The following is a 13,786-nucleotide window of genomic DNA, read 5'->3' as shown; positions in this document are numbered from 1 at the left end:
TAGGGCAATAATTTAGTAGGTTAGATTGAATTTAAAAAAAAACATAGTGGACAATCTTCCATACTGAGAGTAAGCTGGACCAATGGCTAGTTCTGTATGGATTGTCAGCAACGGTGCAGTCACTTCTTAATATTACATGGTAACTGGTGCACATTTGTATTTATGTTGAGTCATTGGAAGGAGGCTGAAAGGGACCACATACACTCAGTCCTTTTGGTTTAAAACAGTTGCAATCATTTTATCTTTGTCTTTCAGTCCCACTGAGTCCCACATTGGTTGAGACTTTGAATATTCATGCAAGTTCTGCTCTATCGCATTTTTAAACTCAATTTAATTGAACCAAAAAGGTATATGCCAAGCTTTAGTATTCTAACGCTGTTTATACTTCTGGAGACAAATGGGCCAATGGCTTTTTAAAAAAAAATTGCAAGACCATTCCCAGTATATCCGGTGCTGACTCTGACGCGTCCTTCCATTCTAAAGGACGCTTCCTTTCCTGTCTTGCTTATAAACCGAATCACAGCTGTACTAGGCTGTGTTAAAAATTGTGGTGGCATACAATTCTTGTGCTGATCCACTACACTTAGGTGGCCAGCTTTTCAACTAAAATCTGGACTCTCCCCACTACATCAAGTGAAGCAGATGACATTCATATGCTGAGCATTTATTGCATTTAGCAGCACATCTGTATGACTTGGGCAGCAGTGGTACCACTAAACATTGAAATCCATATCTAGCATATGTTTCTGGTTCCTTGGTTTCCTCAATGGAGAGCAACAGGAATAACAGTAGGTTATGCAGCTCTTTGTGCTTACTGTCAATGAAATAGTTCATGGCTGATCTATACTGTAGCTATCCCTAGGATAATGATTTTGCCCCTTTGGTACAGTAGGTCATTCCTAGTTTAAAAAAAAAACAAATCAAGAAGTCCCAACTACCTCAGCCTTTTGAAAGGCCAAATTTCTGCTTTTGATCATTTTAGATATTATGGAAATTAAGAATTGAAGGTGAAATGTAAAGTCAGTATTGATCCTGCAGGTTCAAAGGACCAAATTGCTTCCTCCAACCAAAAGGACAGGAAACAAGAGTATTTTTGCCCATATGGTCCACCACAGTTTTATTTTAATGACATTTCTACGTTTAAACAAACTCACTACAACACTCAGCTAATTGAGTATTTGCAGCATAGGAACAGCTATAGACAAAGCTAGTTTGTTAGTGCAATCAAGATTTAGTTGTTATTATAATAAATCAGTTAATAAGTTCTCAAATGCAATAAACTCATTAACCTTACATTGCCAGAAACAAAAGAAAAAACCTTTTCCTGAAGCCCAAAAGAGAGAAAAAAAAAAAGCAACATTAGTCCTAACTACTACATGATAGTATAGTTTTAATAAGTTTCCTAAATAGATGCTTTCGTGGTTAGTTTGTTTTAACGTGTTCTTTTCTCTCTTTTTCTTCCCCACCCTCCTTCAAAATTTTAACTTTTTTAATTCTCAGGATGTGGAATTTTGTTTCACCCCCCTTTTGCAAAAACTGCTATTACTTGATCAATTTTAAGAGTGAGTCAAAACAATTGAATTGACAGGATGTGTTCACTGTTACCTTGATTCTTCGACCCAAGTCTATGGAGGTTGTGCTCCACTCAGCATATTGGACAGACCCCAAAATGGGAGTTCAACTTATTTTCTTTGTTTTGTTCATGTGGACAAAATGAATATTCTTTTAAAGAGGGGGGCACTAACTAAGTTTTAGAGAGTGCAATCCCAAAGCCACTGCTTCAAGTATATTGATAGTGATACAACTCAAAATGATCAGGGAAAAAAAAAAATCCAAACTGAATTGAACAATAAAAAAAAGTGGTCTGTGCATACAAAGTATTAGCTAAACATAGTTGCAAGCACAAAATGGTCCACATGTGCTCAGTTGTTAGTTTAATATAGATGCATGAAGAGTTACTATATTGCATAGAATTCAGCAACATCGGTCAGCTTGTTCATACAAAGTGGTAAGCTGTTACATATTGGTTGTCATTTCAAGACATGTATGGTGGTGTTTTGCCAAGGAGCAAAAAGCAATAATGCACTGTTGATTGACATTCAAGCTCTTCATGAAGAAAGAAACAAAGACAACTTCCATAATTGACAGAGGTCTGACACCTTTCCATTTATTGGCAATTAATAATTAGCTCATTGACAGATTATGAACCAGGAGTGTAGCTTTTTCATGCTTTAATCACAAGCTATGTAGTCTATGTACATACACAAGTATGGGGGGGGGGGGGGTGCAGAAAAGAAAGAAAGGGAGGGAGAGGGTCAAAACCCTCAGCAGTTTAGATTTGTTTGACATTTGGGAAGACAAGAAATCAATATAAGCACCATTAATTATATAGTTTGCTTATATTAAAGTGAGGATTGCTTATAAATGTTTAAATTGATTTGTGACTAGGGATGGGTTTTGAAAAAAGACACCATGTTACACACACCTTGGAAAAACATGCAAACAGAAAACCATGTGATATGGTGTACAAACTGCCTGGTAGCATCTGTACGTTTACAGCAAGTCAGAGCAACTTCAGCTGTTGCTGGTTTGATGATGACCTTGCACAGAATTCTAAGTATTGAAAGTATCTCCACTCTTGGCAGATTACAGAACAAGGGGGAAAACACACTGGTTTGCCCTGCTTAAGGTGCAATCAAGCCATCCTTGTCATTCTGGTAAGCCAGCAATTTCATGTTTCTATGTAGCGGATTTTTAAATAAAGTCTTACTTAGCCTCAGAACAGTGGTGATTCAAATTCAAATTTTCCTTTTTAAAATAAAAAAAAGGTAATGTTGCTGATGGAATTCAATGCAATAGCAAATTTTGCTATTAAAGAAGTATAGCTTAAACAGAAAGCCAATAAGTATTTTACACCCAATATCTGCAGTACAACTGCCCTCTCTTCCAAACAGAATGGAGAAAAATAGGATTGGGTTTGAATTTTTAAAAAAAAAAAAATAAAATAAAAAAAAATTAAAAAAAACAAAATTTGCTTCAGAAGAGAAGTCCAGTGATCCAATCTTCAAGTAGAACCATTCCAGTTTATTCTTTTAAAGGCCACTGTTAAGCATTATCCATTTCAATTGAATCAAAAGAAAAAAAAAAAAAAAGCCTTTCTGGGCAACTAAAGCAAGTTTACTGCTACATATACACAAGATAAAGTCCATGCAGCTGTTTAGCCATTAAAGGGACTGTGGCTCCAGCCGTCAGTGCATTAGTTCATATTTTAACCCCTTTCCTCCTTTTAGCCAGACTTGAATAGAAGAATCGCAACCTGACCTAGGTAAAAGTAGATGAAATGTTTTGTTTCATGTGTGACATAACTGCCGAAGTTTCTGCCAACAATGCAGTGCCATGTCGGATTGTACTTCTTGTCAAATTCCTGCAAAGACAGACAAGTAACAAAGCTCAAAATCATTCACTTTTAAAAAAAAACCCACACACAAATCTTCCCACAACATGTATTCTGAATCAACTTATATTGAGAATGCAAGCGCAATGTTTAATAACTGCTGTTTTAACAAAAAAAAAAGCATGCAGCCAATTGAAATAGTACAGTGGTAAAGATACAATTGCTGGAGTTTCAGGTTGAGAGAGAGGGGCTGTAAAGGAACATAATTTTTTGGGGTAAAAAGCAAATTCAGTTTAGCTACATTACCCCAGATCCAGGGAATGACATTTCAATTGACTAAATTCTTCTAGAGGGTTCTAGTCTAGATGGAGCTAACCTAGCAGGAATGGATTACAAAGAATGTAAAAAGTGTAGAAAATGTACACGGTCATTACAACTTCAAAAAGTCTTCCTTTCTACTGTTCATTCTGGACACTGACTCTATGGTTGATCTTTAACATGTTAGAGACCTTTTCTGCTCCAACATAATACATACTTCTCAGATGATTTTAAGCTACCTAAAGTGTGCGCCACATTCCTCAAAGAATAGAAGGCACTGATTCTTGGTAATTGTAACATTGACACTCACTTGGACCTTGAGACCATTATCTGACACTAGACATGGAGGATAAACACTGCAACAGTTGCACAATATTCACTAAATATCTCAAAATCCTGATAAGCCAGTCAAGGTTCTTTTATTGCAGAAGTGCACGAGAGAAGTCCAATTTTAGGATTTTGAATTCCATTTCTAATAATTTAGAAGTTGGAATAAAAGCAGTCAGAGCAGAGGGGATTAAAAAAAACAATACAGATGCTGCATTAAAACAGCACAAGATAACTACATGTTATTGTCAACTGGCTCCTGCGCAGTTTTAGCTACCAACCTTTCACCCGAAGCAGCCATACCCATATAAAAAGCAGTTGTCAAAGGGGGAGGGGGGTGGGAGGTGATTGAACAGCTAGGTACCTTTTTGATAAAGGCAGCAATGTCCTTTTCGATGTTGTACTTTTCCATGGCTTGTGTTGCACAGTCTACTGCATCTTGCTGCATATCTTCAGACATGTCAGCATTTTTGATCACAGCCTTCCTGTCGGACATCGTGCTTGCCTGACAGGGGAAAGAAAAAAAGAACATTGTGACTTAACATTGCGACTTAACATTGCACTACTGTACTATGAAAGCACACGATTATAAAAATTAAAAAAAACTGCGAGGAGTGTTGGGTTTCAAGAAAATACAATTAAAAAAATTGAATTGTTGAACTTCCAACAATGAAGTTCGGATTTAAAAAAAGACACTAGAACGCACATCCCAAACTTCCCGCTTTGAAAAAGCGGAATTGTGAAGAAGTACGAGGACTCGGCACGGATGCAGCTCATTCATTTGAGATTTACAGCGCCCTCTCCCCATCAGGCACGCAAGTCGAGACGAGAAAGCCACCATTTGCAGAAAGAGAGAGAGAGAGAGATGACAATGGTATGCTAGGAAACGTTGTAGTTCCGGTACCTTTACATAGGTATATATTTTAAAAAAAAAAACACTAAAGAGAACTTGGCCTTTCAAGCTATAAAGAAATTAGATTTACCAGTTAATTCTGTCTGGATACAGGTTAATTCCGGGGTGGGAATTCACGCGAAAAAAAAACAGTAAAACAACAACAAAAAAAAACAACACTTTAGGTAGGAGACTTTTTGAAAAAAAATACTGCATTTCAGAATTACGAGACAATCGTCAACTCCTCCCCAGCAGGCTCACCGTTCTCTCACTTCTCTTCCCACCACTAACCCCCACCTCCGATAAAAATCCATCACTGTTCAGAAAAAGGTTCAATTAAAAGAGACAAATTATTTCGAGATTAAGCTATTGGGTTTGAAGGTGGGGCCCGTTTATCTCTGCAGAGATTCCAAATCAGCCCCTTACATCCCCGAAACTATATCACCATCACGTTCTGCCTAATCATCCACTTCACATCATAGTTTGTACCAAGGAATGCAACTCCGTCTGACTATATACTATTCACCCCCTTCAAGAAGGGCACCAGACGTTCGCAGACTGAAAGAGTGAGAATAAAACATACATCACTTCGATTCTCATCTTACATAAAGCCACTTGGGTTTCCCAACACACACACACACACACACACACACAGTTATATTTTCCCGTCCCGAATGAGAGCTGCAGCAGATACGTGCACTAGCAATGACACCTTGAAATCGCAGCTACTTTAGGGGAAAAAAAAGCTTAGGTCATTTTGAGGTAACTCAAAATTATGATGTTGTTGCATTTAAAAAAAAAACACACAAGATAACCACATATATAGATAGCCTTGCGGGAGATGATCTCACCTTCCCGATAATAATCTGCCAATCTATGTCCAAACAAAGCAGCTCTCTCTAGCTCCTCTCTTTTTCCCTGATGCGATCCGCTGTTTTTTGCGACACCCCTCTCCCCTCCCTGCTTGCTTGAAATACCGCCCAGCCCCTCCGCAATGGCTGAGCCGCCTGCCACGTCCATTGGCTCCGAGCAGGCCGTGCTCTCCGTCTGTGCATTTTCCTCTGGCCTTAGTGTGCCCACATCTTATTTCATCCCATAATGCAGTGAGCAGAGGGAACCCTGCTGCTCATTACTGATTGGGCTGTAGTGCTGTAAGATACACACACAGATAAGCAAGGGGAGAATGGCACCTCGGCAACAACAAGAGTAGGAGGAAAGATTATTGGGGGGGAAGGAGAGATGATTTCTGCCCCTTTCTGAAGAAGGCTGTGTTGCGTTCTGCACAGATGCTACCAGACTTGCTGAGTTTCTCCAGCAATTTCTGTATTTTTTTGTTGATTTCTACCACTCTTCCCTCCCTCGCCCCTTTTGTTTGGTTTCTTTCTCCAATATCACATTCTTTTTTCTATATACGAATGATTGTGTCCATTGTTCCTGTTGATTGAGGGAAATGGACAGCTCTTGGTGATGAGGTCAGCATTTGACTAGCGCCGCTCCCGGAGCTTCTGTGCTCTCTGCAGGGGGTTCTCTCTGTGTGTGATCATTTTGTTAATGCCTCTATATATCTGTCCTACGTGATGCAACGAGCGGCGCCTTTCGCAATCTATCCTTGAAAGTGAGGTGATGAAATTCAACAGGCCAGTACAGGAACTTTCATTATCTTTTCAGAAATCAATTTGTAACGAGTGAGGAAATAATATAACAACCAAAAGAATTGCGGATGCTGTAAATCAGGAACAAAAAACAGAAGTTGCTGGAAAAGCTCAGTAAGTCTGCGCAGAGAAATCAGAATTAACGTTTTGGGTCCAGTGACCCTTCCTCAGAACAATCAACAACTCCCCCGCCCCCAAAACTATTTTAAACCAATTGTGCCATCGGCCTTAAACAAGGACTATAAGTTGGCTCCCTGTACACTGCAAGCGTCCAGAATTACCTCACTCAAAAAAGCATTTATTTATTGACGCGAGAAAGACTTCTGTTTCCACTGGGATGGTCAGGATTTTTGAAGGTGTGCCAGAGCACCTTGCCGATAATGAAGTATTTTATTATTAGAGTGCCCTCACTTTGCTATGTACAGGGGCCTAAATCTTAGTCATAGAGTTGTACAGCATAGAAACAGACCCTTCGGTCCAACTTGTCCATGCCGACCAGATATCCTAAATAAATCTAGTCTCATTTGCCAGCATTAATTGTACCAGCCTCCAACACTTCCTCTGACAGTTCATTCCAATCCTGCGCTATCCTTTGCATGAAAAAGTTACCCCTTAGGTCCCTTTTAAATCTTTCCCCTCTCACCTTAAACCTATGCGCTCTCATTTTGGACACCCCCACCCCAGGGAAAATTCCTTGTCTATTCACCCTATCCATATCCCTCATGATTTTATAAACTTCTATAAGGTCACCCCTCGGCATCCAAGGAAAATAGCCCCAGCCTATTCAGCCTCTCCCTATAGCTCAAACCCTCCAACCCTGGCAACATTCTTATACATCTTTTCTGAACCCTTTCAAGTTTGACAATATCCTTCCTATAGCAGGGAAACCAGAATTGCATGCAGTATTCCAAGAGTGGCCTAACCAATGGCCTGTACAGTTGCAGCATGACCTCCCAACTCCTATACTCAATGCACTGACCAATAAAGGCAAGCAAACCAATCTTGATCAGGATATTGGGAAGAACTCTTCTGTGGAGACATAGAGAATGAATCTTGACAGACTTTTTATTTAAGATAACAAGGTGCAGAGCTGGATGAACACAGCAGGCCAAGCAGCATCAGAGGAGCAGGAAAGCTGACTTTTCGGGTCGAGACCCTTCTTCAGAAAAAAGACTTTTTATTTACATAACTTATGCTCTGCCCTTCCTCATGCTTCTCATCCTTTATCATCTATTCCCGATCAACAAATCACCCCCCTTTTCTCCCTGACACATTTACCAAACTTAAATTCATCTGTGCTATTTGCTTCAACCACTCCTTATGGCATTAAGTGCCAGATTCTAACTATTGAGTCGAGAATTTTCTCCTAAATTCCCTATTGAATTTGTTACTGGATATATTGTGTTTATGTTCCTTCATTCTGATCTCACCCACAAGTCTCTACATTGACATCAACACATGCTTGCATGGTGTTCAAAATCTTCATCAGGTCATGGCCTCATGTCTTTCCTAAAAGAAAGAATCTCTGTCTTTTCCCTCTAAACTCTCAGTTCTGGTTTAGTTCTAGAATTTTTTTTCATCTCCCTAATGCCTTGTTATGCTTTTTACAAAATGGAAACCAGATCTGTTCATGGTGTGGGCTAGCCAAAGCTTTTACATCTTCTCTGCCTGAGGCAGGTCACTATGAATAGGACAAGGGGGAAGGTCATGAATCCAACAAAATGAGAACAGGGATCAAATCCCAATGACACCAACCTGATCACACTGGCTATCCAGTTAGCTGAACCAACTGGCCCCACAAAGAGGCCAGGTTGTTGTGAAAACAAATATGTTTACATGCATGTTGTAATTTGGAGTTACACTAATTTCATTCCATCCTGTAGCTGACCAGGAATCTCTCCCTATCCTACTGCTTATAGATGGTATGTTGGAAGGATTTACAAGTTGACTGTCAATTTATTTGGCTAGATTATGGATGCATCTTCCTTGGTAATCAAGTTCCCAAAATGACAGATTGTTATAGCACAGCAGGAGGCTTTTGGCCCATTCTGTCTACCTGGCTCTCCAAATCAGCATCACTCCTTTTGCTATTCTCCCATGTTCTTCCTGTACCCTGCACATTGTTTCTGTTCAATTAATCATCCAATTCCCTCTTGAATGCCTCAGTTGAACTTGCCTCCACCATGTTCTCAGGCAATGCATATCCAAACCTTAACCACCTGCTGTGTGAAAAATAGTTTCCTCACATCACTTTTGCTTCTCTTAATCTGTGCCCTCTTGTTTTCAATTCTTTCACAAGTGGGAAGATTTTCTCCATATTTACTCTATCCATAGTTCTCATAATTTTGAAAACTTCAATCAGATCTCCTCTCAGCCTTCTTTACTTCAAGGAGAATAGTTTTATCTCTCCAATCTATGTTCACATCTGAAATTCCTCACTCTAGAACCTTTCTCTTAAATCTCTTCTGCACTATCTCTAATGTCTTCACATCTTTTCATAAGTGCAGCACCTAGAACTGGATGCAATACACCAGCTGTGGTCTGACTAGTGCCTTACATAGTTTTAGCAAAACCTCCCTACGTTTATCCTCCATTCCCTTTGAAATAAAGGCCGACATTCGTTGCACTTCCCTATTCCCACAGAATTTCAATGCTAGCTTTTTGTGAGTCTTGAACAAGGCTTCCCAAATCCCTCTGTTCTGTAGCTTTCTGTAGTTTATCTCCATTCTTCCTGCCAAAGTACGTAACCTCACATTTTCTCACTTTATATTCCATCTATCAAGTTTCTGCCCATTCGCTTAACCTGTCTATATCTCTCTGCGTACTTTTTTGTCATCTTCACCACTTGCCTTCTACTTATTTTTGTGTCATTGCAAACTTGGCTGCAGCACATTCACTGTCCTCATCCAAGTTATTAATATATGCTGTAAATAGTTGTGGCTCCAGAACTGATTCCTGTGACACTCCACCAATTACATGTTGCCATCCTAAAAATATCTCTATTATTCCAACTCTCTGTCTTCTATTAGTTAGCCAATGCTTTATGCATGCTAATATACTACCTCCAACACCATGGGCTCTTATTAAGTAAACTTAATGTGATGCCTTATCAAACGCTTTCTGAAAAATCCAAATATATTACATCTACTACTTCTCCTTTATCCATCCTGTTTGTTAACTCCTCAAAGAATTGTAGTAAAATTGTCAGGCATGATTTCACCTTCATGAAGCCATGCTGACTCTGCTTGATCATATTATATATTTCTAAATGCTTTATTGTTACATCCATTATAACAGACTAATGATTTCCCAACAATATCTGTTAAGCTAACTGGTCTATAGTTTCCTGAATTTTTCCCCTCCATTTTTGAATAAGCGTGTTACATTGGAAAACAGCAATCAGCTGGGATTGTTCCAGAATTTAAGGATTATTACAAGATTACCTACCAGTCCAAACATTATCTCTGTAGTTACTTCGTTTAATATTCTAGGGTACATCTTATCAGGTTGAAGGGACATATGGTCTTTAGTCCTTTAATTAAGAGTCAGCCTCATTGCTGTGGGTCTGGAGTCACCTGAAGGCCAGACTAGATATGTATAATAGATCAGGGGAGGTGACTTTTTGAAAGGGCAAGAAGGAAAGTGTGGTGGGGAAGCATTGTTGGTAAAGGATGGAATAAGTACAATAGGAAGAAATGATCTTGACTCAGAAGTCCTATAATTTTCACCAGCACTTTTTCTATAGTCATAGTTGTTTAATTCCCCTCCTTCTTTTACCCCTTGATTGTTTAATAATTTTAATGTCTTTTACTGTGAATACTGATGCAAAATATTTATTCAACTCCTCTGTCTTTTCCTGGGTTCTCCATTATTATTTCACCAGCCTCATTCTCTAAGGTGCCCGTGCTCATCTTGGCTTCTCTCTTCCATTATGTAATAAGCTTTTGCTGTCATCTTGATATTACTTACAAGTTTAACCTGAATGATTATTTTCTGTCCTTTACTATATTTTGGTCATCTGTTAGTTTTTAAAACTTCCACAATCCTCTGGCTTACCACTAATCTTTGCCGCATTGTATGTTTTTCTTCTTTCGAGTTGATGCTATCTTTAACCCCCTTGGTTAAACATGATTGGCTTACCCCATTCCTACTATCCTTCTTCCTCATCAGAATATGTCTTTGCTTTGACCCACAGGCTATTTTCTTGAACACCTACCATTGTTCCTTAACAGTCTTTGCTGCTAATGTCCCTTACCAGTTTGCTCCAGCCAGCTCTGCCCTCATTCATAGAGTCATACAGCATGGAAACAGACCCTTGGTCCAATTCATCCATGCAGACCAAGTTTCCCAAACTAGACTAGTCCCCTTTGCCTGCATTTGGCCCATATCTCTCAAAACCTTTTCTATTCATGTACCTGTCCACTTCCTCTGGCAGTTCATTCCACATATGAACCACCCTGTGTGTGAAAAGGTTGCCGCTCTGGTCCCTTTTAAATCTTTCTCCACTCACCTTAAATTATGCCCTCTAGTTTTGAACTGGCCAATCCTGGGGGAAAGACTCTTGTCTTTCACCTTATCAATGCCCCTCATGATTTTATAAACCTTGTAAGGTCACCCCTCAAATTCCTACACTCTAGTGAAAAATGTCCCAGCTTATTCAGCCTCTCCTTATAACTCAAAACCCTCCAATCCAGATAACATCCTTGAAAATCTTTTCCATACCCTCTCCAATTTAGTAATATCCTTCCAATAGAAAGGCAACTAAAACTGTACACAGAACTCCAAAAGTGGTCTCACGAATGTCCTGTACAACTACAACATGATGTTCCAACTCCTATACTCACTGATTTGAACAATGAAGGCAAGCATGCCAAATGCCTTCTTCACCACCCTGTACACCTGAGACACAATTTTCAATGAGCTATGTATCTGAACCCCTGGGTAAAACACTGCCCAGGGCGCTACCATTAACTGTGTAAGTCCTGCGCTTATATGTCATACCAAAATCCAACACCTCGTATTTATCTAAATTAAACTCCTTCTGCCACTCCATGCCCCATTGGCCCAATTGATCAAGATCCCTTCATTTGTATTTACCATTATTTAAGCTTAACACAGTTATTTCTGACCCAAGTTTCTCCCTCTCAAGCCAAATGCTAAATCCTACTATATGATGGTCATTGGTTTTTTCACTCTGATATCATGCATTAAACCTGTCTCATTGCACAAAATAGCCTGACTCTCTAATTGGATCCACAACAGATTGTTCTAGGAAACTGACCCCTATACACTCTATGAATTCTTCCTCATGGCTTCCTCTGCCAATCTCCATTAACATTAAAGTCACCCAAGATTAACATACTGCCTTGTTACATGCCCTCATTACCTCCTGACTTATTTCCTATCCCACTGTATATCTACTGTTAGGGGGCCTAAATACTACTCCTGCCAGTGTCTGCTTTCCCTTTTTTATTTCTTACCTGCACCCTATGGATTCTATATCTTCTGAGTCAAGATAATTTCTTCCTATTGTACTCATTCCATCCTTTACAAACAATGCTTCCCCACCACCATTTCCTTCCTGTTGTTTCAAAAAGTCACCTCCCCAATCTATCATACTTATCTAGTCTGGCCCTCATGTGACTCCAGACCACAGCAATGAGGCTGACTCTTAATTGCTGTCTGAAATGGATCAGCAAACCATTCAATTCAAGGACAACTAGGGGCAGGTAATACATGCTGCCTTGCCAGCGATGCTCGCATAAAGAATGAAGAAAAAGAAAATCAACAGCATTGCCCTGATCAACCCTCCTGGACTAAGGCTTGAACCTGAAGCTATTGACTCAGAGGCAGGAACACTATCACTGTGCCACAAGACATAAATTTCACATAACATTTCTGCATTCCAGATATGTCCCTCTAGAAATAAACTCCGGGTATTTTTTAAATGGTCATATTAACTTACATCACACCTTTTAATGATTTATGTATCTGTGATTCGAAACTCCTCTGTTTCTCAATTGCATTTAGAGACTTAATTTCCAATGGGCTTCTTATTCTTCTGACAAAAAGGTACCACTTCACATTTGTCTATATGGAAGTTTCTTTGCCAATGACAAACCAATTCTGAAGGCTTATTAATGGGTTGCTGTATTTTCTCTCAGTGCTTCTCTGTATTCACTGCAAACCAAAATTTGGTATTGTACCAAATTTTGAAAGTGTACTTCTGTTTGAGTCCAAATTGTTTATGTAAATTGTGAACAACAATAATCCTAACACAATGTTTATGGAACATAACTTTCCACCTTTTGCCAGCCTTTATATCTGTTTTGTAGCAGGTATGCCATTCATTCTCCTACTCTATCCACTGATTCAAATTCCAAACATTCACTCATGCAAAGCTAAACAGCCAAGCTTGATCCTATTTACTTATGATGCTCTTTTATGTATATTTTGTAGTACGGTCACCAGACAATGGCTTGTTTTTTCTATCTCTAACCCAGGGACGCTGAAGACCACTGTACCAACTCTATCATTATCCCTCCGAGATCGGTTTTCTCCTAGGATTGAACCTGTGACTTCTTAATCTGTGCTGTCAGCTGCTCACTTAATATAGGTACTCAGCTGATTGTGAGAAAAAACATCTACGACAGCACATAGAAGGGTTCAACTGTAATGAATGACTGAAATGTCAAATATTTGGGTTCTGGTATTTTTGCCATGATGTGAAGCATTTTGAAAAGGAACAACGGTATAAATTGAATTTAGTGTAAAATTTAATCTGGGTAGATTAGATTACTGTGCTGTAGTTCCCTTGAGTTATCTGGCAGCCACTGTGCATTTCACAAGAACTGAAACATCAATGATGTACACTCTTTGTGTATATGTATACCTGGCATATCAATGATGTATATACTGTGGTAGAATATCACAGAATGCTTTATTTGTTCCTCTGTCACCCCGGGCCACCCCAATAATCCCATTATCCATCTGCCAGGTGGACATAAATAATGCTGTAGTACTTTTTGAAGAAGAGCAGGGGACTTTTGCTTAGTGTCTTGGTGAATATTTATGCTTCAACTAACATCACTGACACACAGTATCTGTTGCTGTTTGTGCGAGCTTGCTGCATGACTATTTTTCTTACAGTATAACAGTGACAACATTAAAAAATTACTTAATCGAGTTTAATTTATATACCAA

At 39.2% G+C, this 13,786-nt stretch overlaps 1 protein-coding gene across 2 annotated transcripts in view; it reads right to left on the bottom strand.

Annotated features, from left to right (window-relative positions):
* Window positions 1-2,138: 2,138 nt before the first annotated feature.
* LOC109931365 (dynein light chain 2, cytoplasmic) overlaps window positions 2,139-13,786 on the bottom strand; it is a 32,263-nt gene continuing 20,615 nt past the window's right edge. Inside the window, exons 1-3 of one of the 2 annotated variants that reach the window (XM_048612765.1) lie at window positions 5,783-5,912; window positions 4,404-4,544; window positions 2,139-3,424 (exon numbers count right to left, since the gene is read on the bottom strand). In XM_048612765.1, the coding sequence (XP_048468722.1) occupies window positions 3,287-3,424; window positions 4,404-4,535 (270 nt within the window). In that variant the 5' untranslated portion in view covers window positions 4,536-4,544; window positions 5,783-5,912 and the 3' untranslated portion in view covers window positions 2,139-3,286. Of the gene's footprint in view, window positions 3,425-4,403; window positions 4,545-5,782; window positions 5,913-13,786 lie in introns of those variants that run through there. The other variant, XM_048612766.1, reaches the window with a different exon arrangement.

The sequence above is a fragment of the Rhincodon typus genome, chromosome 26 (genome assembly GCF_021869965.1).
Source record: "Rhincodon typus isolate 14 chromosome 26, sRhiTyp1.1, whole genome shotgun sequence".
NCBI lineage: Eukaryota > Metazoa > Chordata > Chondrichthyes > Orectolobiformes > Rhincodontidae > Rhincodon > Rhincodon typus.
This window is presented reverse-complemented; position numbering and strand designations above follow the sequence as displayed.